The 27,186-nt window shown below is 35.7% G+C and overlaps 5 protein-coding genes across 5 annotated transcripts; 2 read left to right on the top strand and 3 right to left on the bottom strand.

Moving 5' to 3' along the window:
- Positions 1 to 399: 399 nt before the first annotated feature.
- LOC112590091 (uncharacterized) lies at positions 400 to 1,061 on the bottom strand. The gene is made up of 2 exons (XM_025305754.1): positions 676 to 1,061; positions 400 to 572 (listed from the first exon to the last, which is right to left on the bottom strand). The coding sequence occupies exons 1-2, from the start codon at positions 888 to 890 to the stop codon at positions 401 to 403; spliced, it is 387 nt and encodes a 128-aa protein (XP_025161539.1). The 5' UTR covers positions 891 to 1,061; the 3' UTR covers position 400.
- Positions 1,062 to 1,243: 182 nt separating this feature from the next.
- On the top strand, positions 1,244 to 3,293 carry LOC105186579 (uncharacterized). Its single transcript, XM_025305735.1, has 7 exons — positions 1,244 to 1,293; positions 1,455 to 1,551; positions 1,749 to 1,974; positions 2,074 to 2,248; positions 2,479 to 2,675; positions 2,757 to 2,846; positions 3,035 to 3,293. Exons 2-7 carry the CDS (start codon positions 1,474 to 1,476, stop codon positions 3,256 to 3,258), a joined length of 990 nt encoding a protein of 329 aa, XP_025161520.1. The 5' UTR covers positions 1,244 to 1,293; positions 1,455 to 1,473; the 3' UTR covers positions 3,259 to 3,293.
- A 200-nt stretch (positions 3,294 to 3,493) lies between these two features.
- LOC112590090 (uncharacterized) lies at positions 3,494 to 4,344 on the bottom strand. The gene has a single exon (XM_025305745.1). The coding sequence runs from the start codon at positions 4,189 to 4,191 to the stop codon at positions 3,649 to 3,651; it is 543 nt and encodes a 180-aa protein (XP_025161530.1). The 5' UTR covers positions 4,192 to 4,344; the 3' UTR covers positions 3,494 to 3,648.
- Positions 4,345 to 5,543: 1,199 nt separating this feature from the next.
- On the top strand, positions 5,544 to 15,950 carry Elys (AT hook containing transcription factor 1 homolog). The gene is made up of 7 exons (XM_025305782.1): positions 5,544 to 6,096; positions 6,296 to 6,670; positions 6,872 to 7,166; positions 7,249 to 10,313; positions 10,362 to 13,710; positions 13,941 to 14,019; positions 14,157 to 15,950. The coding sequence occupies exons 1-7, from the start codon at positions 6,067 to 6,069 to the stop codon at positions 14,281 to 14,283; spliced, it is 7,320 nt and encodes a 2,439-aa protein (XP_025161567.1). The 5' UTR covers positions 5,544 to 6,066; the 3' UTR covers positions 14,284 to 15,950.
- A 220-nt stretch (positions 15,951 to 16,170) lies between these two features.
- On the bottom strand, positions 16,171 to 19,803 carry LOC105187991 (coiled-coil domain-containing protein 50). Its single transcript, XM_011149184.3, has 5 exons — positions 19,512 to 19,803; positions 18,980 to 19,042; positions 18,485 to 18,602; positions 18,236 to 18,401; positions 16,171 to 18,071 (listed from the first exon to the last, which is right to left on the bottom strand). The coding sequence occupies exons 1-5, from the start codon at positions 19,774 to 19,776 to the stop codon at positions 17,451 to 17,453; spliced, it is 1,233 nt and encodes a 410-aa protein (XP_011147486.2). The 5' UTR covers positions 19,777 to 19,803; the 3' UTR covers positions 16,171 to 17,450.
- Between the last annotated feature and the right edge of the window lie 7,383 nt (positions 19,804 to 27,186).

Raw genomic sequence — 27,186 nt, 5'->3', positions numbered from 1 at the left:
CCAATCATAGTGAAGCGCCGACTGACTGGATCGACCGACTCGCGTTTAGACTTCAATCTATTTTTTGAGTCGACGACTTGGGTCGTAGCAAATCACGATAGTTCGGATTTAATTAATTTATTTAGTTTTTTAGAGCTAATTTTTCCAACCGCTTGATTAATTAACTGATAGTTAAATTATATGTCTCTCATTGTTTTTCTTTTGAATTAAACAAAGACAGATATATAATTTAACTATTAGTTAACTTACCAAGAGGTTAGAAAAACGCCCTTAATAAAAAGTTTTAATAAAAAGTTTTTTTTTTTTTTAATTAAAAGTTTCACCTAAACAGAGATAGGATAGTAAATAACCACACATATATACATATATATACATACACATAAAGAGTAATGATGAATCTCTAATTATATATATTATAATTTACAGAGATAATACCTGTGGCAATGTGTTTCAAAGTAAGGGACAATCTTTCTGCTGATGGTATACTTTTTCTCAAATGAGTGTCTTGTTTTATAATTAAAGGTGCAATTTTGTGAAGAAGCTCCTCAAAGGTAGTATCCATCCATAGGCATCTGTTCAAAGATAATATGAAACATAAAGACATTACAAATATTATGTTACGTTTATTTTCCTCATTAATACTTAGAACCTTGTATTTTTTGGGTTTTATAATACCTGCGAAACTTGTATGGATCTTCTAAACATAATTCTACAAAAAGATTGTGGTGCATTCCTTGTGCCTGTCTTCTTGCTACCCATGATTTCACCCATGTTGATCTTTGCTGTTTATCAACCGAAAGTTCATTCATTATAATAAATAATGACAGTGCGGCAATTTTCTTTTTTCTTCTTATAGTTTGCAGTTTTACATTTCTTGTCATATGTGGCATTTTTTTTAACTAACCACTTATTTTCTTTTATCAGGCGTCACTAGTATGATCAGTCGGCGGTAAACTTCATCAGTCGTCGACAAGTGATCAACCGACTGGAGTCGGCAGTCGTAGTCGGCAGTCAAGTCGGCGTCCGCAGTCGGTAGTCTGATACGGGCTTTAGAAAGCTGTTCTCCTATTAAGGTCATTCTACAATACGTGTCGTAAGTTGTAAGCCGTAAGAACTGACCAATTATAGCCGATTATTTTTGTAATAATCGACTATGATTCGCCAATTCTTACGCTTACAACTTACGACACGTATTGTAGAATGACCTTTAAGGCTCGTCTACAATAGCTGTAAGAGTAATGGCTCCGGCACACAGGACGCGGAAACACTTGCCGCGCGGCGGAAGTCAGCACGGTAGCCAATCAATCTCTTACTTTTGCGGAAAGAGTGTATATATATCTTCCGCCGCGCGGAAAAGTTAAAGTTGATTTAACTTTTCCCACGCGGTATAGCTATTTGTAGTGTATCTTTTACATATCGTAAAGTAACCATAGAGATGTAAGATATTTCTATAGAAGTAACGTAAGTCAACGTATGTTCCGCCAACGAATATTTTATAACTCTGGAAAAGAAAATCTAATTATGGAGAATGAAATGGATAATATTGAAGTTGTAAGTAAAAAAAAAATATTTATATATTAATGAATATTCATAATTATAGTACAGTATATGATGAAAGAACTGATTTTATGATTGATGTTTTTTATAAGGTTATGTGAAACAGGTATAGGTTAATTATTATATTTATTGTAAAGGTAATTATTATATGTAATTTTGTTGCGTATGTATAACTTAATTTTTATTTTCAGTGGTGCAGGGATTGCAATAATATAATAGATATTACAGAGGAACATGATTGCCCTATTTATAACAGTAACAATAGTGATATCAACACAAAGAGCAAAAATGATTATATCGAAAAATTAATTACTGAAGTATTCGAAAGAGAACTTTTATGGAACTCGTCCCTGCCTTATAAGTTCAGAGGTCCATCAGATATAAAAGTATTATGGGCTGAAATAGATAATTGTTTAGGTAAGAATGAATATATATGCGTATGTTTATTCAACATATATTAATATGTAAAAATTGAAGAGTATATATTTCTAAAAATATATATGTATATCTATGTAGGTACAACTGTTGGTACAAGCCAGATAAAGTGGAAGAATATAAGGGACCGTTTCGTAAAAGAGCATGCTTTAGAATGTGCTTATATCCCAAGTGGTAGTGCAGCTGTAAAAAAGAAGAGTACTTGGTCATTTTATGAAAGTTTACGTTTTCTGACACCAACAATAAATTATAGAAGGTATTTATAGTGTGATTTTGATAAACTACAATATATAGATGTATATACAGATACATATATAAAATATGGAACTATTGATACTATATAAAATAACATATAATACATAATAAATCATTGGAATATTTCAATTTAATGATTATATTAATTATAATAATAATAATGACAGTATATCATCATATATAACGAAATAATATTAGTTAATTTTAATTTAATTGGAAACTGTATTTTAGAACAAAAAGTAACATTGAAAATATAGATCCAACTGTACCTTTAGCTTCAGCAAAAAAAGAATCAGATGAATCCATTATTTCACTTATTTCTGGACCAAGTACCAATACAGAAAAAGAAGATAACATTTCGCACAAATCATTATTACAGAATAGAACTTCATTAAAACCACAATTAATGTATCCGAAGAAGAATTACTGTAAGCAACTATACAACGATTAGTTATTTTTTTATTCTCTGCATATTTTATTTAAAATTCTATTTTGATTTTTTTACACAGCTTTCACACCTCCATACACATCAGATTCAGATAGCTGTGATATAAAAAACAAAGCTTTTGAAGAATCAATATGTAGAATAAAAGGCACCAGTACGTATATATAAATTATTAAATGTAATTATTTTGCGTGTTGTAAAACGTTCTGTTACGGTACAAAACAAGATTTGTTCTGAGTATTTTGCTTCATTCATTTTTATCTGCAAAACGTTTTTGTTGATATGTAAGAAATATTTTCTTTATTGCATGTAATACAAAAAAAAACAATATTTATTTTACAGAAAAAACAAAGATAGTTAAAAAAAATGATACAAGTTCTCTTTGTGAAGAAACTATTTTGATGGAATTAGTACGAACGAGACCAGCAGATAAACCTCATACAAAACCTGATGAAATTGAATGTTTCACAAAATATATTGAAGCATGTCTGCGAGGGATGAGTGCAGGTAACTCAAAACGTATTAAAAATATAATATTAAAACTTATCGCAGAGGAAGATATGTAATATGTTTGATTTCAGTATTCTGTTTTATTTTAATATTCGATGTTTTATTTCAATATTCTATATATAGTTATGTTTTATTGTTTTCTTTTTAATATTTGTTTGTGTGTATATGTATAATTGTTAAATGTCACTAAATGACAGTTATGTTATGCAATATATTATGCATTACACACACAAATACACGATATTACGTACTTAATACAAAATTAAGATTTGTCTGATATATAAAATAATATTCTTGTAAATCAGGATAATTTTTATTTTAGAAGTTACATTTTATGTAGATTGTGGTTACTAGTCTTAATAAAATACGAACATATATGTATATAAATGTATAATCTTTATTTTTGAATTAATACACAAACTTACAATATGATAACAATCTCTTGCCTACATAATATCTTCTTGCCAAGGGATTTTTCCCTCGTTCATAAAATACTCTGTAAAAATTGTCCGAATTTCACCAGCTTGTCTAGTGTAGTTATTATTACCAAAACTTTTATTCCTGTAATTATCACTATTGGTGTGTTTTTGCCTCCATTCTCCTTCAATTATTTGGCCATTTGCTAATAATTGATCAGCATAATTTCCTCCACAGTAATTTGAAGTACTCATTAATAAATTATGCAAGCAGACTGTTGCTTTTATTATTGCATCACTTGTTACAAGACTGGTGTTTAAAGGTTTCTGATAAATACGCCATCGAGTAACTAATATTCCAAACGCATTCTCAACAGCTCGTCGAGCTCTACTTAATCTATAGTTAAATATGCGTTGTTGTTTTGTTAAATTTTTCGATGGGTATGGTCGCATTGTAAATGAATTCAACTGAAATGCCTCGTCAGCTACAATAACATATGGAACATTATGTTTGTTACTAATAGCAGAAGGATCAGGCAAATACATATTATTGTTATAAAATCGTTGTCCCATAGCTGAATTTTTTAAAATTCCTTCGTCACTATGCCTTCCTTGAGCGCCAATGTCCACAATTAAAAATTTGTACGTTGCACTCACTAATGCCAATAACACTATGCTGTGGAACCCTTTATAATTATAATAAGTGCTCCCTGCTTTCTTAGGACACTATGGAAATAATATTTATTAATATTTATGAGATATGTAATTAAAATTTTTACGTATATATTTTAATATAATCTTACAATTATAGATACGTGCTTCCCATCCAAAGCACCAATACAATTTGGAAAGTTCCATTTATTCTCAAATTCATGAGCTATTTCTTACCACCCATTTGTTGTTGGCGTAAATAATTCTTCTTTATGTAGACAACTTCATATAGCCTCGCAAGTTTCTCTTATAATACACGTCGTAGTACTTCTTCCAATTCTATAGCTAAGTGAAATACTATGAAATCCATCTCCACTTGCCAAATAACTAAAAATAACAAAATTAATTTATTACATGTTATATAAGAATAAGAACATTTCTATCTATTATTTAATATAAATACAAGAGACAATAATATTTAGATTAAATAAAGTTATTATAAATCTACTTACCGTATAGTCATTGACAATCGTGCAGCTGGTGAGATAGGTTTTCTCCAATGTGTTTCCATTTTTGTTATCGTAGGTCCAACTTTTGATAATAAATATTCAAACATACTAGGTGTCATCCTCATATAAGTAAAATATGTATCATCATCTTGTAAAATCATTTCGCGGAAATTGTGCCAGTCTCCTTGCTGTTGCTTCAGTTTGAGTATCGGGTGTACCCAATATTTTCGCTTAGTTATCATTTCTTTTCTTTTTCGATGTCTTATATATAATAAACATAAAAGTAATATTCGACGTCTTGCTTCATTCATAACTTTTATTATACAACTTCTATTACTCGTATAACAATTTTTGCAAATGTATGTTTATTATAATAGAGGTTATAATGACACTGTACCTACGCATGCGCATATAAACTATAACGCGTGCTGTGAGTGCCGGAAAAACCAATTCTCTTTACCGCGTCGTTTCTTTCCGCGCGGCAAGCGTTTCCGCGTCCTGTGTGCAGGAGCCATAAGGCTGTAAGGCTGTAACGTAAGCTGTCAGCGAATGAAAATATTTCATTTCGTGCCTTGCAACCTTACAGCCTTACTCTTACAGCTAATGTAGACGAGCCTATAGATGTCGGATGTCGTACGTCGGACACCGGACATAGGCCTGGTCTACAATACGTGTCGTAAGTTGTAAGCTGTAAGAATTGGCGAATCACAGTCGATTATTACAAAAATAATCGGCTATAATTGGTTAGTTCTTACGGCTTATAGCTTACAACACTTATTGTAGACCACAGTGTGAATCCTCCATAAATCTTCCATTATGCGAACTACTCATAACATTAGACGAGAAATATTTTGATTTTGTCAATATTTTAATATATTTGTTAACGTGTATAATATGTCATATTCACGCTGATTATTGTATAATTGACGAATAAACTTATATAATCGTAGATATGATGTCTCGTATATCGTAAAGCGATACAGTTGGGAACAGTGTTTAACGTACTTCGCAGTTGTACAGTAGCGGTTTTAAAATGCTAGCACGCGTAACAAGATGAATGAGAGACAATACTGATTTCGTAATACGATTCCAAATTACATCGCGTCATTGTATTCTTGTAATAAATTATCTTCTGTCATACGTGCAATTTCAACTTCGATGTACCTGTCAGGCGATTATGTAGGAAAATCTTGAGATTTGGCGCCAACATAACCTCATTTTGAGCCGCGAGAACGGTTTTTAAATGCAACCTTTAGCACATAAAATATTTCGGTAGCTTGCATAAGATATGAAGGATATCGAGGAAGTCAATTGCGAGGTATATATATAATATACTGTTTTTAAAAAAAATTCAATTATCTTTATTGTTAGTGGTCAAGTAATTGCTATAGCTTCTAATACTAAATTAGTATTTTTCTGTAGCAAATGTAATCTAAGAAAATGTGGTATTTTCTTTAGTAAATTTGGTTCTATGGATCTCTTTTCTCTAAAATTTTCATAATTTTTTTCTTATACAGGTTCGCAGGATCGTGGAACTTCCACTCTCTGTTTCAAGCAAATTGAGAAATTTAGAAATAGAAGAGCAGAACCAATCTATAATTTCTCAAGAACATGACATTAATGATTGCTATGGAGGATTTTTGCATGAAGTAACATATGCATGGTTAAGTTATGATTGTCATTTTGTAGTTTTCAATGCAAAAACAGGTGAAAGCATTAGTAGTTGGACATTTCGTGGAACTGTAACATCTGTTTCCCAATTTCCTACACGATCTGGAGACTTGCCATTGCTACTGATTGGAACAGATAATAATGCAAGCAAACCAAAAGATTCTTCAGGATTACTATGTGTATTTGACTGTACTATATCTCGTGTCTTAAGAGCAATTCGTGTAAGTATATTGAAGTATTTAAGTAGTTTAATTATTACAATATTTAATTAAATATTTATTGAATGATCTAAATATTTGTTAAAAATCATGCATTTAGTATTTAAATATGTTCAATGATATATATTTGATTATTAAATTATGCAAAAAGATCAAAGATAGATCATCAATAAAAGAATAATTTTATATTTGTTTCTCATATAGATGCCATGTGGAATAGAAAAGGTGTGTGTTATATCAGGTGGTGCAGAATGGGAAGAATTCAATGAGAAGAGACCAGACAATATATTAAATGAGATGGATGGAATAGCTTGTGTAGTTTTACATGATCTCCAACACATCATGATTGATCTTAGAAGATCTACCTGGGGCATACATAATTTATCTGTTGTTATGGATGAAATATCACCAGCAGAAATAGACCTGTCAGCGAAACAAGGCACTACCAGACATCGATTCAATCAGGAGAGTCATGCTGCTTACAATTTGCTAAATAGCCGTATGTATCGTAAAATGTAATTATATGTGTTATTTATTTAATATAAATTTATTACATTGCTACTTTAAAATCGAATTTTCAGGTATTGAAAGATATATTGGCTTTAACAGAGAAGAATTCGAATCGTCACCTTTGTTTGGCGAGAATTTAACTACGACGATTATCAGTTCCACGAAAATCGGTTGTTTGATCTCCGGCTGTCTGGGTAGAATAATTATTTGGCAAAACGATGGTTCTGTGGGATGGATCAGTACGCCCATCGATGAAAACATGGCGGTCACACATTTAGCCTTACTGGAGCCTACAGATGATCCTAGACCGTTTTATTACTTATGGGCAGTGTTTCAGGACGAGTCGTCGTCGAGAGTGCCGCCTGTGCTGCGAATGTATGCCATGCTATTTGAAAGGAAATACTGCGATCGTGGAATAAATCTGTACTTCAACTTAGAAGCCGACCCCAGTTTAAAATTTGAACTCGAATTGAACGAGAACGACAAGGTCATCGGTTTGTGCACCATTGAGAGAGAGACCAATCCGGAACAGACCGATACAAGTGTCAAAAAAGGCGAGGATAATTTATTGCTTATCTCCACCAGCAAGAGGACATTATTGTTTGACTTGAATCAATGGTACAAAGAACAGATGCCTCGCACTATCGACGAATGTCAGAATCCAAAGAGCATTTTGGCGACTTACCGCGCTAGAGCACATTTCTTGCAACAAAAGTATGATCGTGTCATAAGCTTCGCATACGTTCCGCTGAGCTTGCAAGAGTTTCCTAGCAACGGGCCGAGCTCGCCCGAAGAGCTATTCTATCCCAATTCTTTGTCGCTTGAGTGGATAGAGCTGTATCCGACGAAATTGACATTCTGGATGACTCGTGGCATTCAGGCGGACTTGCTGCGTGAGATGGCTACTGCGGGCCCAGTCATACTACTACAACCGTCCGAGACGTTTCATCGGTGTCTATCAATCGGCTTGGTGCCGTACAATTCGGAATTTTCACTCGCGAGCGACTATAATGCGCAGCGAGAGATGTTACTGTCGCTATGCCTTGAGCAACGATGGTCCACCTTCCTGGTAAAGTGCGCTTTACAATGGGTGGATGGTAGTGCTTCGTACCTGTACCCCACTTTCCTCAAGTGGGGTGTTCAAAGAGCTTCTACGATAAAAATGCTCGCTGATCGGCTTTGCGTCCCGTTGTTCGATCAGTCTGGCAGTGGTATCGGCGAGGCTGACGTGAAGACCTTACGATTTTGCTCCCAGCAATTAGAATGTCTGTCCAACGTGGTGGCGAAGTTACCACTCGGAACGGCGGACCTGACGAATCAACGGAGGACGTTGAAACGCGTGTCTACATATTTCCAGGTGCTGCTCTGGTTCTATGACGTGGGGCTATTGCCCGAGACACAGGACTTGGAGGAGGAGAATATCTTACCTATCTCCTTAGCGCTAAAAGTGCCTTATCCGTATGAGAAGCTCTCAACGTCTTACAAGGAGAAACGAGCGCAAATTGCTCGAACGAATAAAGAAAGCAGCAACGATCAGGATGAAGGAGGAGTGTTATTTATTGACGAGTTGATAACACGGGAGTGCTCCGTGTTAAAGGGACAATGGGAGAGAGAAGGCGGCGTGGGTGCCTTAGGCGGCTGTTATCCACCGTCGTCATTGCAATCTTTGCTACGAAGTTATTTGACAGACTGTCACCATATGGAACCATACGAGATCAGCTGTAAGCACCAAATCACGATATATCTGTTGATGGACCTGGCGATGTTGTTGCAGCGATTGTACCCTGGCGTGGACCAACTGATCAAGTATCCATCTGCATTCAAAATGAGTCCCAGTCTCATCAAGCTGACTCAGGCGTTCTGGTTGCTCGATCATGAGGACTATCAAGGATTCCTCGATATGATGACCGGCCAGCTAGTATCTGATTCAGACGTCAAAGACTGGCATCATCGGTTCATACTGCGTACACTGGTGCGCAACAATCAGCACAAGCTGGCTCTCGTGTACCTTCGCGTGAGGAAACCTCCTCTATCATCTATGGAGGAGCAAGGTGTCGCCGTGAGCTTGTCGGTGGAGCACGGTCTGGTGCAGTCAGCCTTCCATCGCCGGCCACCCTGCCACTATGAACAACTGCTGACCTGTTTCTTCCGCGCTTGCAAGACCTACGGCAAACTCGATGAGATTCTGCACTTGGCGCTGGACTCTGAGGAAGAAGAGGTGTTTGTGAAGTTTCTGGAGGAAAATAAGACGGAAGACGTGCGACTGTTGTATTACTTGCAGCGATGCCGGTATACGGAAGCGATCAGTAATGGCGGTAACCATCCGACATCCATCATGTCAAGCCATCAGTCAAGCTTTGTCGAAGACGCACATCTCACGTCGACGTTGAGTATGCTCGGTGCATACAACACGACCTTGCCCGACATCACGAAGCGCTTCTCCGCGAATGCGGCTGCGATCAACTTGGATGTAGACCTGGAAGCTCGCTATCCCAGACCAATGTCGCACTGCAAGAGTCACGATCGGCTGCGTAGTATACACGAGACAGTGATCGCAAAGGCGCGAGAGACCTATTTGCGAGGGGACAAGTGTCAGATTCCGTTCGTCAGCGCACCTTGCCTGTCGTTGAAGCTCAACAATCATGGCGCCAACGTGAACTGCGTGTTGTTCCCGATGCGTAAGACTCGTCGTGGCGGGTATAAACGTACGGTGGATCAGATCTATGAAGACAACGAAGATATGAATAACGACAGCGTGGACAGCGTGAAACGTCGAAAATTATCTGACGGAAGCGTCTCGTCGAATAGATCAAACAGAGGAGCCAAAGAATCGGGATTGAGCTTTGCGACGCCTCTGGTGAAACGCAAGTTCAACGCGTCTACGAACAAGGACATCACCTCAGAGACACCACAATCGATTCTGAAGATAAAGCATCTCATCAGAAGTTCAGTATCGCCTAGTGCCGCGACTTCGCTCCAAAAGCAGGAGATTACGGACAGGTCGGTCGACGACCAATCGAAGAAAGTTAGCAGGCAAATACGATTCAAGATCAATCAGCCGAAGAAATCCTTAGCGTATGATGATGAGAACAAGGAGGAAGAGGAAGAGGAGGAGGAGGAGGAGGAGGAGGAGGACGAGGAGGAGGAGGACGAGGAGGAGGAGGAGGAGGAGGAAGAGGAGGAGAAGGCGGAACAGGAGCAGGAGCAGGAGCGGGAACAAGAAGAGCAGGAGCAAGAAGAGAGAGAGAAGAAAATAGAAGAGGAAGAGGATGAGGAGGAAAACGGCAGCAAGAATAGCGCGTTGAGCGGAGGCAACGACGTGTTCCTCAGTCCGAATGCGAACGACAAGTCGTACAGCGAAAGCGCAGTTCTCAGTGGCAATTCCAGCAATTACAGCAGGAGTTACTGCTTGCCGCGCCCACGACCTAGCCTCAGGAGAAGTGCCTTACAATCGTCCGTAGAAATGTTACAAGAATCTCTCTCGGGTAATGTGGAGAGACCAGCTAGCGACACGTTGTCCATAAGCATGTCCGCGTCGACCTCGTTAGCTGTCGGTAGGGCCGACAAAGCACCTGCGTCCATTACGAACACATCCAGAAGACGCAGTTCGTTACTGTCGGTTGTCTCCGGCTACTCGACTACGATGCTTACCTCCAACAGCAACATTGATGACAGCGACTACTCGTTCAAAAGGTTGGAAGACGCTACTCCGCAGTTTCACCTTCCCGTAGAGAAGGGTCATACAAGTAAATTTATTTCATCTACTCCATTGACGAAAAAAATAGTTTCTCAAAAACGTTTCAACGACGAGCGAGTAGTCAAAGAAGAGGAAAAGGAAGACAAAGGAGAGGAAGATAAGCAGATGGAAGAAAAGGAGGATGCGAAGTCGAAATCGTCTGTAAGAAATGCGTCCAAGGTGGAAGAAGAACTTGATGTGCCAAGTGAACCTGAAAGATTGTCAAATATCGAACAACCTGCTCGTGATAGAAGCGACTTCCCGGAGCAGCAAAACAGTTTAGAGAAGAACGTACAAGGCGAGCAAAGTGAAAGCAAATACAACAACGGAAATCTTGCGAGAAGAGAGATTCTAAATGCCGACGAAGAGGAGCCTGCACTTTTTAAGCACAAAAAGGTCGCGGAACCGAGTCTAAGTATCTCAGATCAGTCTAGCGAAGAGCTCCTTCGGCTACAGTACGACTTCAACGATGATGACGACGACGACGACAACGAGGTGTTCAAGAGTTTATCTACAACTCTAGAGGATGCACAGGTGCAGTTGGAAAGCGAAGTACCCGGTTCCCGCTTACCAGATCTCTGGAATTCAGAAGAATACAATCTCAACAAGAAGTCCAACGGTTTAAGAGAATCCGCACGAGTGACGGGCGACATCGACTTCACCGATGACGAGTCGACAGTCAATAAAGACGTAATGGTACTGTATGGTGAGTCTGATGACGTCAATGAGAAGAAATTATACTCCACTACGACCGTTAGTTCGGAGAACATATTATATGACATGTCGAACATCACAGATGATGAGTCCGACAGCAACGTTCAAGAGACCGAAGAATCGAAGGCGAAAAACAGCAAACTGTCGGTTTTACTGAGACAATATACTGCAAAGCAAAGTGCCATTGAAGAGGAGAAGGAAAGCGAGTTCGACGGAAATAATGGAAAATCAGATAGAAGAGATAGCGTCTCGAGGATAGGTGCGAGTGAAACTACAACTCCGCTGGATGTTGAGCTTCGAGAGAAGCTGTCGGAGTCAACTTCGAGTTTCTCAAAGCGTAAGAAGAGTCAGATTGAGTTCCAGGATGATCAATCCGTACGAGTGACCAGATCACATAGGGCGAGTTCCTTGGCGAAAAATACAGTAGCGAATACTTCATTGCAGATGCCGGAGGAAGAGGCGAGCACCGGAAGAGTCACGCGTTCGCGAAGAGGAAGTTCATTGGCGAAAGATTTGGTCTGTACGACGGATTCTCTGTCACGAGATGCAAACACTACGAAACCGTCGCAGCGATCACGAAGAGCGAGTTCCTTGGCGAAAGATACAGCGGCGAATACTTCATCATTGCAAATATCGGAAGAACAAGTGGAGACTGAAAGAGTCACACGTTCGCGAAGAGCAAGTTCCATGGTGAAAGATTCGACCTGTACGACGGATTTTCCGTTGCGAGATGCAAACGTTGCGAAGCCGTCGCAGCGATCACGAAGAGCGAGTTCAATGGCGAATGATTCGCCGGCAGATTCCTTAAGTGCAGACGAACTTCCGCGATTGCGACGTGTAAATTCAACCGCATTAGACTCGTTAACAGATCTCTCATCTGGCAGATTGCAAGAAACTGATTCCAAACAGCCATCGCGATTAAAGAGATCGAGCTCAGTGAAAGATATTTCTTTGCCGATGAAACCACGTTCACGAAGAGCGAGCTCCCTCGTGAAAGAGGTGCTGATAAGTTCGACGGCGATAAGCGACGATCACAAGTCAGCGATTTCATCGGAATCGACAGGTCCCGTGGATACCTCGATACCGGTTAAGAGAGGCCGCAGTAGATCTACGTCCATAGCGAAAGAGAATCCCCCGTCCGATTTGAAAGACAGCGACTCTGAAAGTGTCAAGAATGAAATGCCAGTACGGAGGAGCGCAAGGCTCACGTCTTCCATGAAAAAAGAATCACAGACGGACACATCGAGGACTCGCGCCAAATCAGAAAGCCTATCGTCATTGTCTAAACTAGCGAGTGACGATGAAGAGGACACGAGGAAGAGACCTGTGCGCGCGAAGAGGTACTCGATGAAGACAACGACAATAACGAGTAGATCGCCCACGATGGACCTGGAGGAACAACCGGAGATGGTTAAAGCGAGTCGAGCTCGACGTGGTAGTTCAGTGCCTATGGAAGTCACGGTGCAGACCGGGAGGAAACGTAGGTCCAGTAGTATAATTAAAGAGATTATCCCGGAAGATACTGAGCCTCCCTTAGAGCCTCCGGAAAGCTCGAGGAGACTCAGGAGTTCTGTCGGGAAGAAGGAGATTGTCGACAGTTTAGCCGGGACTACACGCAGACGTAGCGCGTCAATACAGTCTGTACCGGAGGAATTGGAAGAGGTTCTAAGTCAATCGTTGTCCAAAGAGACGAGATCCGCAACTCGAAAGGAAGCGGCACGTGTTAACACCAGGGAGAGGAGAGCGGCGAGTGCGGACGTATTGTCCAAAGAGATGAAGGTAAGGTTCAAGAGAATTAACATGAAAAGTATCATGGAGCAACCGATAGCAGAGGAGCCTGTTGCGGAGAGCGAAGATAGAACGGCACTTCGAGAAGAGGCGGACAATAAAGTCGCGCAGAATGTTGCTCCTGCGCGCAGAAGAAGAGCGTCGTCGACCACAACGATCGAGGACACGAAGAAGAATCAAGCGGCGCAGCGGAATGAAGGTAGAACGCGACGGACAAGTACGAATGAAGAAAGCAGCAATCTATTTTCTTTCTCGCAGCCAGAAAAAGTGGACGACGTACCGTTGGATGAGAAAGGTGACTTAGAGGCACATATGTCGAGTAAATGGTTTTACGTTGCACAATGAATATTCTCTAAATGACAAATAGATGAATCAATACAGTCAATCAAACCAGTGTAGTCAAAATAAATTAGAGTTTATAACAATTATAATTATAAATAATAGTTCTCTCCGTTGTGAGACGCAGCGCCATTCACTTATCATGTCTCAAGAACGAGCGATTTAATAATTGTTTTTCATTTGCAGACATTGGAGAAGTTCCGAATTATGTATTCTCACCACCCCAAACCAGATCCAAGAATGTTTTACCGAATCAGCATCGTAGGTTATTATTCACTAATTGATTCGATGTTCTCTTTTGCTTTGTTTCTGCTTTTTCTGTTTACTTTGCTGTTCTTTTATGTCAACTCGAACTACCCTACGAGGATGAATCACTTCATTTTATGTTAATTTTGTTTACAGAAAAATAAACTCATTTATACCGAGTCCTTATCAGGAGGGAGAAGAACACCCTGTTATCCAGAAACCTGACGATATTGTTGAATCTGGCGGTTGCACTCATATACTTGTCAACACTTACAAATCGTGAATTCGGACAAAATTCGTTGTACAAAATAGAACTAAAAATGCAAAAGAATGAACGAAAAACTTTCTGGGCGATTCGGTTAATTTTTATCGTGCTTATCTTCGGATGTTGTAAATCTCTCGACGTCTCTACATTCTTAATCCATATGTTCTTCTTTGGCTTCAATATTTCTTTTTGTGATATGTGATCCTTTTGTGCAAAACCTTTTTGTATAATCAGAATGACACACACCCATTCGAGTACGTTGTAATTGACTATAAACCTCATTGGTTCATGTTGTGATGATAAAATCGCAATTGTGGAGAAGCCAAGAGCTATGGTCAATTGCTATGTGAGTAAATTGAGCTTTTCCCGCAATTACCTATTAAAAACGCTGGAAGATCAATTTGTAGGTGTAGTATTTTGAATTTTTTGTTTGGATGTTTGTTTGGAAGACAACGATTACGGAAACTCGGAGGGGTAAATAAGAATCAATTATCAATTGATATGTATACATATCGATTGACTACGTATACAGAACTATCCATCGTCTCCAACATCGTTGTTTTGCATAAAGATATAGTATAAAGCGATTATGCTTATATGATGAACAATAATGAATGAATCGAGAAGATACGTTAGATCGGAGAATTATTGAATTAGATTTTAAAGAGATAAATTCTGGATTTTTATTTTGAGTCGATGGAATGTCGGTTATATTGTAAAGCAAAAGATTTGATACGTTAGGTTGGGGACCATACAGGAAACAAGATCCTACAAAGAAATGTTGATTTGCAGTTGATCGGATGCATAAAGAGATGACTTTTGAACACATTGACCGTCCTGCTTTGCTATTTTTCCTTTCTAACGATATTTCTTTCAATAGAATTCCTGGTGTATTAGATAGAACAATTTTTTCTTCTAATTAAGGTATATATTACGTTGATTATAATTGATCAACTGTGTAATACAGCGGTACTTAGGATATATGCTAGCACGATATTGATTAGAAATATTTGTTCTTTTCTTTTTGAAAGCGATATATATGTAGTTTCGGAGATTGTTTTCATAATCTATAAACTTGTAATGATTGATTCGCAAGAGTTACATCGTACGTATTAGCTGTACGATTCTGTTTCATTCAATTTTGAATATATAGTGCTTAACTCTTATGTCGACACATAAACGGATTATTGTACAGAAGTAACAGTTACAGTTAAATTTATCATGCCAAAATATACCGTATAATGATAGATTATCATTAAAAATGTATTATATCGATCGTCTGACGCATACACACAAACACATACACTCTCTTGCACACAACTATAATAATATTCATTCCGTTTATGTATACATATATCTTTTTTGACAAAAGTTTGCTCTCAAGTCTGCAAGTTTGCTCAAGTCTACAATTTTTTTAACGTTAATATTTTTAGAATATGATTTCGTAGTACAGAAAGTTTTCTGCTATACTTTGCATATAATACTTCTAGTATTTTTTCTTCTCTAAAAGGCAGTGTGTATCATAACTTTGTAAATAATTTATTAATGTGTACTCATGTATAGTTGTATCGATACAATAAATGTAAAGAAAAGATAATACACATGGTAGCATCGAAAAAAAAAAGAAAAGGCTCCAGTCACCACAAATAATATATCATTGCAAATAAACTTGTATTCTAGTGGAATATTGGTCAGTACAATTTTTTGTCTCTCCTGATATATAAATCTTATATGAATTAGTAGATAATAAATTGTATCTATAATACGTCCACATATATACGCTCCTTACAATAATCGATAATTAATTAGAAATGAATTATAATAATGTTTCGTAAATATACTCTTTTTTTGGAAATATAAATAAGATAAAAAGTATTTTTTCGAGGGATATATGACAACTGTACCTTTCGTGGCATTTCTGTGGTATTTTAACATATGTCTTTGAAATATTACAATCAGCAACATGGCTAACATTTTGAAGCCTTGTTCGCATCATGTTCGGGACAGATTGCAATACTTAGCTCTCTCTCACACACATACACACACACACACACACACACACACACACACACACACACACACACATACACACACACACACACTCGTTGGTACATATCGTTACGTACGCTTAATGCACGTGTGTACGTGCCATCTTTATTAACACTTTCGTCTATCTGTTTAAAGGCCAGCATTAAAGTGTTATCTTTGGCAGTGTTGTCATTCTTTACGTTCTACCTTACTAACTATAGAAGGGGTGTGAAATATTCGTAATTATTACGTATCAAATTAATGCCGCTGTTTACCTAAAGAGAGAAAGAAAACCCCAGTATATAACACAGTGTGTAGCAGAAATATATGATTATAAACTATAAGAGCAAGTTATATGTGATTCCGATTGCACGATAGACTCTATTAAATGTCATTGTACTCACACCATCGCGAGAAAAATTGATGAGAATTTATACCGAATTCATCATTCTTTTATCACAACTTGCTCGTTTGCATTTCAGTTACACTCTGTATGTTCGATTCATCTACGAATTGTGAGAGTTGCCGTAATAAACTCTTTCAGTCATTTAACATTTGTACATCGTCGCTATCTACTCGCCACCGAGTCTAAGTGCATCAAACTTTAAACGATAAATCTCTTACAAATTCTCTGATTGTCTATGATATCTTTGTCGTTTTTTTTACTCTTTGCTAAAAATGTCCAAAATCCTAATACTGACAAGTATTATTGTAATAAAGCATTTCTTATCGCTAATGTCTTGAGATATTCCACAATAAGTGGACGCGAGAAATGCAAATGTAAGATCGAGGACGGTACAATCAATCCGCTCGGATCAATCAACAATTGTAACATCATTTTTCTTAATTGCTTGAATAATTCGTTAATTTATATCAAGGCCGTCATTGATTTCCATGCCCTTTAAGAAAGGCACATTATGCCTCGCACAATGCGAATTACATCACCATGTAACGATATGGCAGAATATACACGCTATTAACGTAAAACAGAAAAAAAGAATTGAAAAACCTTAAATGCATTACTAGTGTCGGTTAATATGTGTCTGTTGAAATTCCTTCGACACATCTTAGAAACTGAATACTGTAGCATTCGATGGCAATTAAAGAAAAATAAAATATCTCTTGTAGAAAATACTGATTTGAACTTGTGGTATTTTTTACTGATGCTTACAGCCGTCTTTAACGCGTCGTTTATGCTTCTCCTCATGGCCGTTAGACAAGGATTGAGTCTGATTCCGTCGCTGGCCTTGGATTGGCATGTAACAGGGTACGTCATCAGGCATCAGCTCCTGAGGTGGTGTCGGCAAGGCGTAAGTTGGACTTATTGTACTGCTCGAGCTACTTGAGGTGTTCCGATGTGCGTTATAAGTGGGATCGATGATAGTCGCGACATTAGCCACTTCTCTCACACCGTCGACCGGAGGATCATCTAACGTTTGGATTTCCTCTGGGTCCGAGTATTGAGGGTAATTTGAGTTATGCTGACGAACACGACTTTTGACCGGCGGAGTCCTTAAGTCCAACCTATCCGGTCTCTGTGGTCGTTCTGTTAGATTCTGCTCGTCTAACTGTTGCTGTTGACGTTCGCGTTCTAACTTTTTTTGCCTTGCTCTCTCTCGTGCTTTACGTGCCTTGGCACGCTCTTTCTCTTGCAGCATTCGCGCCAGCTCGGCATCCTGCGCTTCCATTGCTAGTTTTTGATCTAGCATTAATTGATCATCCACTGGGCCGTCATGATTATCTTCCTCCTCTTCTTGTTGCAGCTTCCTCGCCAGTTCCTATTGTATAAAATGAAATCTATTTTCAATATGTATATGAATTTCCTACTTGAACACATAGTTATTTGTGCTATAGATATAAAAAATAATAACTGCTTTTGTTAATCCATTTTCTCTTAATCATTTACACACTGCTAATATAACAAATATATTTCACAACACACCTCATCTTTTTCTTCCTGCACACGCTTTTCGATCTCTTGTTGCATAGCTTCATCCCCAAGCCTTAGTTGTAATCTCATCAACTCTTGCAGCTCGCGCTCTTTCTGTCTTTCTTCTCGTTCTAAGGAAAGTGCGATTTGTCTGGCGACAAGTGCGTCTCTCTCTTCTCTTTAGTGGAAAGAAAAAAAATATATTTTAAAATATTCTATTGCCTTCTATATATTAAGCAGAATAAAAATAATGTTACTAACTGTTGTTGAACATAGTTTTGATATCTCAAAGCTTCCAATTCTTGCTCTACTTTAGCTCGTGGCAAATCTTCTCTCACCTGTGCATTACGTACTTTGTTACCAGTATAATGTTCCTTAACTGTGAATTGTAATAAAAAATCATAGATTAACATTAATTGTGCAAATATCAATAATATATATTGTATGTATAAAGTTGTTACCAGATTTTTTCTAACATTTTCTTTATATGTATCTATTACCATACTATATATATAAAAATACATTTTGTATAATAAAATTTAGTTTAATATATATCTGCGATTATTTATGGCTCATAAGTTATTTATAACTTATTTTTCATTTTTCAACTGCCAAATTTTTAAATTTGATAAATTTGTTATCACGTTATTATGCTTGCGCTGTCATGGGCGATCGAACATCTTGAGACGCTCCTGGATTCTAGCATTCTCTGTACATACACAAGAAATATAACATATGTGTGCGATTTTTTCATACTTTCTTCGTCTTGAAGTCGATAGGCCAACGCTCCATCCTCGTGCACCAACCATTCACGACACACTATAACAACATCGCGACAAGTACGGTAATTAGTATTAGGAATGCCAATGCAATGACTAATCATGCACTGTCGTAACAGGTCTGTTCATATCTGGTTACACTCGTTTTATACTTAAAACAAAGCAAAGATACACTTGTGCTTTATTGCGACGAAGTAAAAGTAAAACAATAAAGTAAAGATGTTTCGTATATCTTATCAAAAATATGTATCAGCATTTCAAATTCCTGAAGAATATTGCTTGTAGTAAATGTAGTAACAAATTAGTGTAACTTCAAACAAACTTGTTAGGATTCGACTTCATCAATTTGAAATTATGTTTTTATATTTTTTTAATAATATATATCGATAGATATATATCGTAAATATAACATACCAAACTGCTACATGCGTGTGTGTTATTCATAAAACGAACAGACCTTATGACAGAAGGCGTCCTTATGATGAAAAGAAAAAGAAGCGATATCCTACCCTCGTTAACGCGACCTGCCTTTGGTAACGTGTCCGAACTCAGCACGGATTTCGCCATTGCGCGTTCCAACTTCGAGTTCACGTCAAAACCAGTAGGATCATCGATGCTATTCGATCTGTATTTACAACCACCTTGCACGAGAGCAGTCACGACGTTGTTTTCTCTCCATCTTGGAACGGCAAGCTGCCAAGCGAATGAATAACGTGCGACTACGTTCACACGCGACACACACACACACATACACACATATATATACCCATGCATAGCTGTGTTATCCAGAGTACTCTTGTCAGGGCCGGCTGTGAAAGGAAAGCCCCCCTTTGGAATGAGACTTGTAAGATTTTTTTTAAATCTTAGAAAAATATGCAATCAATTGAGCAATATTAAAAAGGAGAGAAATAAAGTTACGATTCGATTTTATCAATTTGGAATTATGCTTTATGTGATATTTTTACGTGATATATTTACGTGATATTTTTTTAATAAGAAACATATACTGATAGCATACAAAACTGCTACATGTTATGCTAAATAGATGCTACAAGTATGCCAAATAGATTTATACGTGACAAAAATGTAAGAATGTACAATAATTCATTGTTTATTTATATACACACATACATACACACACGCTTCTATTTATTTAAATAATAGGTGATTCGTAGTGCGTTACTGCATAAAGCACTATTTATATTATATTCTGGCCATTGTTTCATGTATATATAGACAAATTGTAATACAATATCTCATATCGTACCCGTAATAATGTGGTAACGTAGCTCATTGCAATTCATAGTAAATTGTCGTGGATAATACCGTGAAAGTGGCACGTTAGCGGAATGGATAGTAGAATCGCGTAGTAACGGTGATAGTATATTTCGCGTATGAATGGATGTGGAGCACGCGCGCATCCGATGAAAGGCGAGCGTGGTGAAAGGGGTGAAACGAGGGCGGCTGAGGAGAAAGGAACCCGTCTGCCGGGGTCAATGATATCTTAGCCCATATCGATCGAATTCGAATCAGTAGAAAAGCGAAATATCTCTCCATAAGAAGAGATGGGTGAACTAACATAAAGCAGGAATATCAAGTTTTCCGATATTTACGTTTTATGTACAATATATGTACAACATTTATCTAATTATATTGATTTATAGCATGTGCATGAGTAGTAAATATATAATATACGAGTAATATATTAGTTATTTACGAAATATCTATGTTATTAGCAACATATTTGAATGTTTCTTGTTGAAACCCATTCTGTTTGCCTGCGCCGGATCCCGCCAAAACTCGCGTCTATAATTAATTTGTACGTTATTGCATTCCATACTGCGCCGTTGCACATGCGCAGAGAATCGTCTTATATATCGGTCAGTCATTGCGATGTTTTGAAAACATTAAACTTTCCAATTTTCATAACTGTTTCTTCTCAAACCATTGGATCTATTATTAATTGATATAAATAATAAGCTATATTAATTTAAACTTATCTGATTATGTTAAACTTAATCTAAACGCTTGACATATCTGCTACAACTGTTGAATCTGTGTTACACCCTCTTTTCTTTTATGATAATTACTTCCTTGGAAATGTATTTTATGCATAGTAAGAACTGGTTCATATCAATGAAAGCACTTTATATGTTACCACTGGGTCGTTTTTTTGAAATATTTGATACGTAATTGACATATTTCAAGAGTAATTTATAATAATGCATGTTACGTTTATAGTATAACGTCGCTACGTGACGTAATAAGAATAATATTGTATTATGTTATCTTTGAAATATGAAAGTATTTATGAGTTTTATTAAGGAGCATACTTTTTACATATTTTAATTTCTATTTTTAATATTTTTCATATTGTAATAAGAAACATAAATAAGTGATCTAATAATTGAGGTTGATTTTTTTTTAGTTTCACTAACACTCTTTGAAATGTTATAGAAAATACTAACGCAACAACTAGTTAATTTATCAAAATTTATACTTATGGATATTGTTCATGATGTTCTTATATTATTTATGATAATCTTATATTTAAATGTGATTGCATCAATATTTCATAAACTAATACCTAATAACAAGTTGAAGCAAAAGAATAAGGAACTGCTGTAATAAAGAATATATTATTGTAATAAAAAACTTGTACATATATATATATATATATATATATATATATAATAAGTGTATATATATATATGTATGGGGACAATTTTTTCTTCCCATGTCAAGAATAATTCTTTTATGCTTTTATATTTTTTTTACGATGTTAAAGATTTGTAAAAATGTGCGCATATATATGGTTTATATGTAAATTATCTTACAAATTTTTAACAAAAATTATATATATATATATATACATGGGTGAGAAAAATTTCAAAAAAATTTTACAAAAATCACGTTTATATGAATAACCCACATATTTATTTTTGTGTTAATATAAGTATTACAGTTTCCTTTTTATAGTAATGTTGCAATGCTAAATGTATAATGAAGATATACTATTCAAAAGTCTCATAATACTCTGAGATAATTTAATCAGTTGCCGTGTATGATGATGCTAGGGCGGATAATGTATCTGGTCTCGATATTTTCTACACGACCACTTTTGCTATTCTCTGTGCAATTTCTGTATAGGTATTTCGGTTTAATAATCTACATTGCACAGCGAACGGTAAAGTCCACATTAATATTTTATATTTAGCGCTAAAGGTGGCACTAAATAGAAATGTGGGCTAGAGTTCAAAAAAATACGTAGGGCATATAGGTGCATATGTGCATTAATTTTCGTTATGTTAGTTATAAAAATAAAAACTTAAGACTTCTAAGGTATTTTGTAGTATAAATTTGCGGCTAGCTCGCTTATATTATACATGCGTTAGCTTATTTGTTATATAATGTATATGTTCATATACATACATGCATATAACATATACGTATATATTATACGTGTATACATGTGTGTAACTCCGATATAAGCTCGATTTTGGCTTTATTACGTATTTTCAGCCTGTGGGTATACCGAAACGTGTTTTATATTGAATACACTGAAAAGCATCTCTCCCTTTCTTATTCTCTTGACCAGGTACATTATCTTGATTAGTCGCGACGCAAATCTATAACCATTATATCACTATCGCAATTAATTAAAATAAATGGCGAATTCGATTTTTCGGCTGTTGCCGGAATAAAGAAGTAGCTTTATAACAATTATTTTTTCGTTTTATATATCAGTTATTTTGTTTCTTACTTATTATTTACTGAAGACATAAAGATGTACAGAAATAATTAAATCTGTCATTTTAATGTATTATTTTGCTAATGATCATCTTTGAATTATTTTTAAAAATCTCATGATCTTTGAAACATCTGATAAATTTTAATAATCGCCGATGGGGTGGTTCAACAAAATTCTTAGACTTCATGTATGTATGTATATGTGTATATATATATATCCACTTACATACATATGTTTCCCTTATCGACTTTTTGTGCAATTATATTATAACAGTATATATATAATTGCAAGTTACCGATACTTACCTATTATAGATCTGAAGTTTTATAATGCCTGTATATATAGTATTACAATATACAGGGTGATTCCTAGAAAAGATAGAATAATAAATAATACAGATAGTTATTCATACAATATTATAATTGTATAGAATTTTATAATTAAAATTTAGCTAAATATTTATCGATGGTTTTTTTTCTTCATTTTCCATCTTTCCAGAATCACTCTGTATATAATACCTTTTGCATGCATGCTCACTTATTCAGTTACATAAATAATATTAATATTTTGTTATTTCCTAGATACCTGAGTGTATCTCTTTTTCTCTCAAAATTAACATTAATATAGAATTTTAATGTAAATATTAAATAAATCAAAGCTCTTTATGACGTTAGAAACATAATTTTATGTTCAAATTCAGCCGATTATACGCCTTTTACAATTTTATTGAACAAAAAAAAAACACAAAGGATTATAATTGTAGAATATGAAAATTTGTTTGGATTATTACATATAGCTAACAATTTATATTCAAATCATAGATCTTTTAATTATTCCATTTCTATGCTTAACTGAGAACTCTATTATATATAAAATTAAATTAAAATAATTATCTCTCTCTCTCTCTCTCTCTCTCTCTCTTTCTCTCTCTCAATAGAGAGACATATAACGCAAACAGCTGGAAGACATTTTGAAGATCTTTGACTTCTTATGAAGTACGATTCTATTTTAGAACTGTGGCAAGAACATTGAATTTTGCTTTTTAACAACATAATTTAAGATGAAGTTTTATGTAAACTTAATGAAAAATGTTTTAATACACTTTGAATAAAATATTTTGAAATAATATATAAATTTAAAGACATTAATGCTTTAAGATATAATATCCGTTTGTCATGAATTATTAAATACCCATACAGCACAAAAGTTGCAGCAACATTGCTGCAATATTGTAATGTTACAGCAACGTTGCAGCAATATTGCTGCAACTTTTGTGCTATATGGGTATTTAAGAATAAGCTGGTATAAAATTTGTTAGGCGTCTTGAAAAAATTGGTGATATTTTTTACTTTGTTTAAAGTAAATGAGAAATTAAGTAAGCACGAATGCACCGAATATTTCATACTGTCATCTGTTAGCAGTCGACTTTGTGTACTTGGCGTCGCAACGCTTACGCATCGTTTGAGAGATATATATTCTCTGTAGTTTGTATTATCTGTATTTTGTATTACAAATCTTGGATATAACACTACGCATAATAATTTCTTGTCAATCTGTTACTTTATATGAACACGCGTTGTGCGAATGAAAAGTTAGTTTAACAAAGAAAGAAAAGAAAGAAATTAATACAGTCACCAATATTTCAGAAATAAATCTTTTCGTACATAACTATTTATACATTATACAAATCTTCCTTTACAAATTTCCTTTTCTTTTTTAAGAAATAAAGAACTAAAATACTATGTTACTTCCGAACGTTGCAGTTTCGGGAGTAATGTAGAATATGGAGAAATATGTCGCCTCAGACGATAACATACTATGTTCACATTTTAAATTTGCAGCAATATTATACTGGTACAATGTCCTAGAATGTAGTGCCGCGCACCACTCCAGGTTCGCTCGTTAGAATTTTGCATTCTCGAGGTTTGAAAATAATGCACTTTTAATGCATGTTACATATATTGGAAGTAAACATAAGCTGTATATCGGGCGGTCAACAATGAACTCGGTTCGTCGCTAATGACTTTTCACTTGGAAATTTGCTACGACACATTCGAGTTGCAGCAATGTTATATATAATGAAATTAATTGAAAAAGAGACACAAATACACTGAACGTAGATGTAACGAAATGTCAGTACACTATCTGTACAAATACATTTTACGCAGATCAGCATAATAGCCCAAACGCATAAAGTTACATCATTTTAGAGTGCAGCATGGGTTTCTTATGAGAAACTCTAGAACGATATAACTTCCTGTATTAAGGCTATCATATCATTCTACGTACAAAGAATCCCTAATTCCTATGTGTTACAATGTATAGTATTAGGATAGCACGAAATTTGCTAACGAAATATCGTTGTGATGTGATGAAAATTTACGATAAGTACCAGCATGCTATTAATGAAAAGAAAGAACATTTTGTTAACTTGTATTTATGTTCATTAAGTATTTTCTCTTAAATACAGATAATCTAATTGTTCATAAAATTCGCATATATGAACATACTTGGTGATAAAACGAAAACTTATAATAACATAAGCACAAAGCAAATGAAAAAAGTTTACATGCGTTTTCTAACGACAAAATATTGAACAGTATCATTCATATCAAAATGACCTTGATCACGTTGACTCGTTAAAAAGTCTATTATGATTATTATAATTTTTTTTACTTAACAATCCATTTCCTTTCTTATCTATCAATAAAGGCGCAAAAGTGAACCTATATGTTTGTTCAAAAAATGAGTGTCGATTTAGTTCAAACGAGTCCAATGATTGAAATGCGACATTGGGACGCCTCAACTTTGGAAGTTGTAACATGTTAACATAATTCAGCATCTTAACCGTAAAGTAATTAGTCTCTAATCGTTAATGATATACATAGTAGTTAATTCAATTTAATAATATATGTATCAATGGATTTCATCCTGGAGTGGTGCGGGCAGATGCGCGGCCGAGCAGTGGCTCTCTTAAATCATCTTATTGTGTCACATTCCTCCTGACTAATCGTATGTGAAAGTAATATTGAACAGTACCTTGCACTTGTCACTCAGTTTGAGCGCAAGCACGTGTCTTCCATCGCTGCGCCGTGCAATATGTGCGTGCGTGAACACAGGAACCGAGTTGTCTGTACGTGTGCAGAGTTTGATGTGTGTATATGTGTAAACAATGGAAGCGTACGCGCGGGATTTCTTAATCTTTTTTTCTCGCTTTGCATAATTACATATTGATATTTTACTTCTTGTGAATTTCTGTCTACCTCTCCTATAGTACAGGCTGCCCTAAATTTCTCTTACTTTTCCCTTCCCTTCATACAAGATCAAAAGATGAATTTGTGCTTCGAGTTAACATCGCGCGAGTATAGAGAAGTTATTTAAATTATTCCAATCGAGAAAAAAACAAATTAATTTTATATTCGAACCGAGATGTGTAAAAATCAGTTAACAATAAAAAAGAGGAAAACGGACGTTTTGAATTATGTTATGTACATGTTTCTGTAGATGCCTACGGATAGTTCATTATATAATACACGTGTAGACTTCATTTGCTTTTTTTACTTTGAGAATGGGAACTATGCGCGTATATCGTCGGAATGACAAGGCCATGTTTTTCTTTTGTTATCAAAGATGTTATATATAAAATATTTATTCCCTTTGATTCATTGAGCAGTGGCAATCAGCACATCTTATTAATTCATTTGTTTTGCTACGAAAATATAAAAGTATGTACAATTCAATAAATTAATCCCTGCTTAGAGCATGGAGATACTATGTTGTTTCGCTATACAGTACTTGAAAAATAATTCAAAATCAACTACAGGAAAATTCTTAATAAAACTATGAAGATTGATCGGCATCTCGTACAGATGGCAATAATGGAATTCATTGAAATATGTGTATAGATATGCTTATATACATATCGATATAATTTATATATATACATATATATATCTATGTATATATAATTCTATACTATTGATGTGAAGAAATATAGAGAAAAAAAAAAAAAAAAACAAAAAAAAAGTATAAAGAAGCGAATTGAGATAATTTCGATTAAAAATTAAATGTTTCTTCGTATATATACATCTACACGGATTAAAAGGGTCCTGTGTTCACTATCACAGCAATTATTTAAGCAGCAGATTTCAATTAGGAAGAAATCTTGATTGAGATTGACTTACATTCAAGGATTCGACAATCGAAAATTCTGACGATTGAAAGATACTTAAAACAACTCACTGGACCCAACGGCTCCCCCACCACTCCAGAGTGCAATAATCTGTGTCCGTATAACCGATTTTTTTCACTGCTCTCTCTTTCCCCTCTCCCTCTTTTTCATACACACGCTCTTTTGTTGCAATGTCTCTATGTACATCGTATCGATTTAAACGATATTTTACACGAATCTGCCTGAAGATTCTTTATATTTT

The sequence above is a fragment of the Harpegnathos saltator genome, unplaced genomic scaffold (assembly GCF_003227715.2).
Source record: "Harpegnathos saltator strain DR-91 unplaced genomic scaffold, Hsal_v8.6 scaffold71, whole genome shotgun sequence".
NCBI lineage: Eukaryota > Metazoa > Arthropoda > Insecta > Hymenoptera > Formicidae > Harpegnathos > Harpegnathos saltator.
The sequence above is the reverse complement of the archived record's forward strand: the minus strand, read 5'-3'. Positions and strand labels throughout refer to the sequence as shown.

Excerpts from the sequence above, each read along its gene's own strand:
- LOC112590091 (XM_025305754.1), bottom strand. The coding sequence starts at position 890 with ATGCCACATATGACAAGAAATGTAAAACTGCAAACTATAAGAAGAAAA. Across the intron at positions 573-675 it reads GATCCATACAAGTTTCGCAG|ATGCCTATGGATGGATACTA; the intron begins GTATTATAAAAC and ends ATCTTTGAACAG.
- LOC105186579 (XM_025305735.1), top strand. The coding sequence starts at position 1,474 with ATGTTCCGCCAACGAATATTTTATAACTCTGGAAAAGAAAATCTAATT. Across the intron at positions 1,552-1,748 it reads AAATGGATAATATTGAAGTT|TGGTGCAGGGATTGCAATAA; the intron begins GTAAGTAAAAAA and ends TTTTATTTTCAG. Across the intron at positions 1,975-2,073 it reads TGAAATAGATAATTGTTTAG|GTACAACTGTTGGTACAAGC; the intron begins GTAAGAATGAAT and ends ATATCTATGTAG.
- LOC112590090 (XM_025305745.1), bottom strand. The coding sequence starts at position 4,191 with ATGGGACAACGATTTTATAACAATAATATGTATTTGCCTGATCCTTCT.
- Elys (XM_025305782.1), top strand. The coding sequence starts at position 6,067 with ATGAAGGATATCGAGGAAGTCAATTGCGAG. Across the intron at positions 7,167-7,248 it reads TTACAATTTGCTAAATAGCC|GTATTGAAAGATATATTGGC; the intron begins GTATGTATCGTA and ends TCGAATTTTCAG. Across the intron at positions 10,314-10,361 it reads AGGAGGAGGAGGAGGAGGAC|AAGGCGGAACAGGAGCAGGA; the intron begins GAGGAGGAGGAG and ends GAAGAGGAGGAG.
- LOC105187991 (XM_011149184.3), bottom strand. The coding sequence starts at position 19,776 with ATGCATGGGTATATATATGTGTGTATGTGTGTGTGTGTGTCGCGTGTG. Across the intron at positions 18,603-18,979 it reads TCGACTTCAAGACGAAGAAA|TTAAGGAACATTATACTGGT; the intron begins GTATGAAAAAAT and ends TACAATTCACAG. Across the intron at positions 18,402-18,484 it reads CAAAACTATGTTCAACAACA|AGAAGAGAGAGACGCACTTG; the intron begins GTTAGTAACATT and ends TTTCCACTAAAG.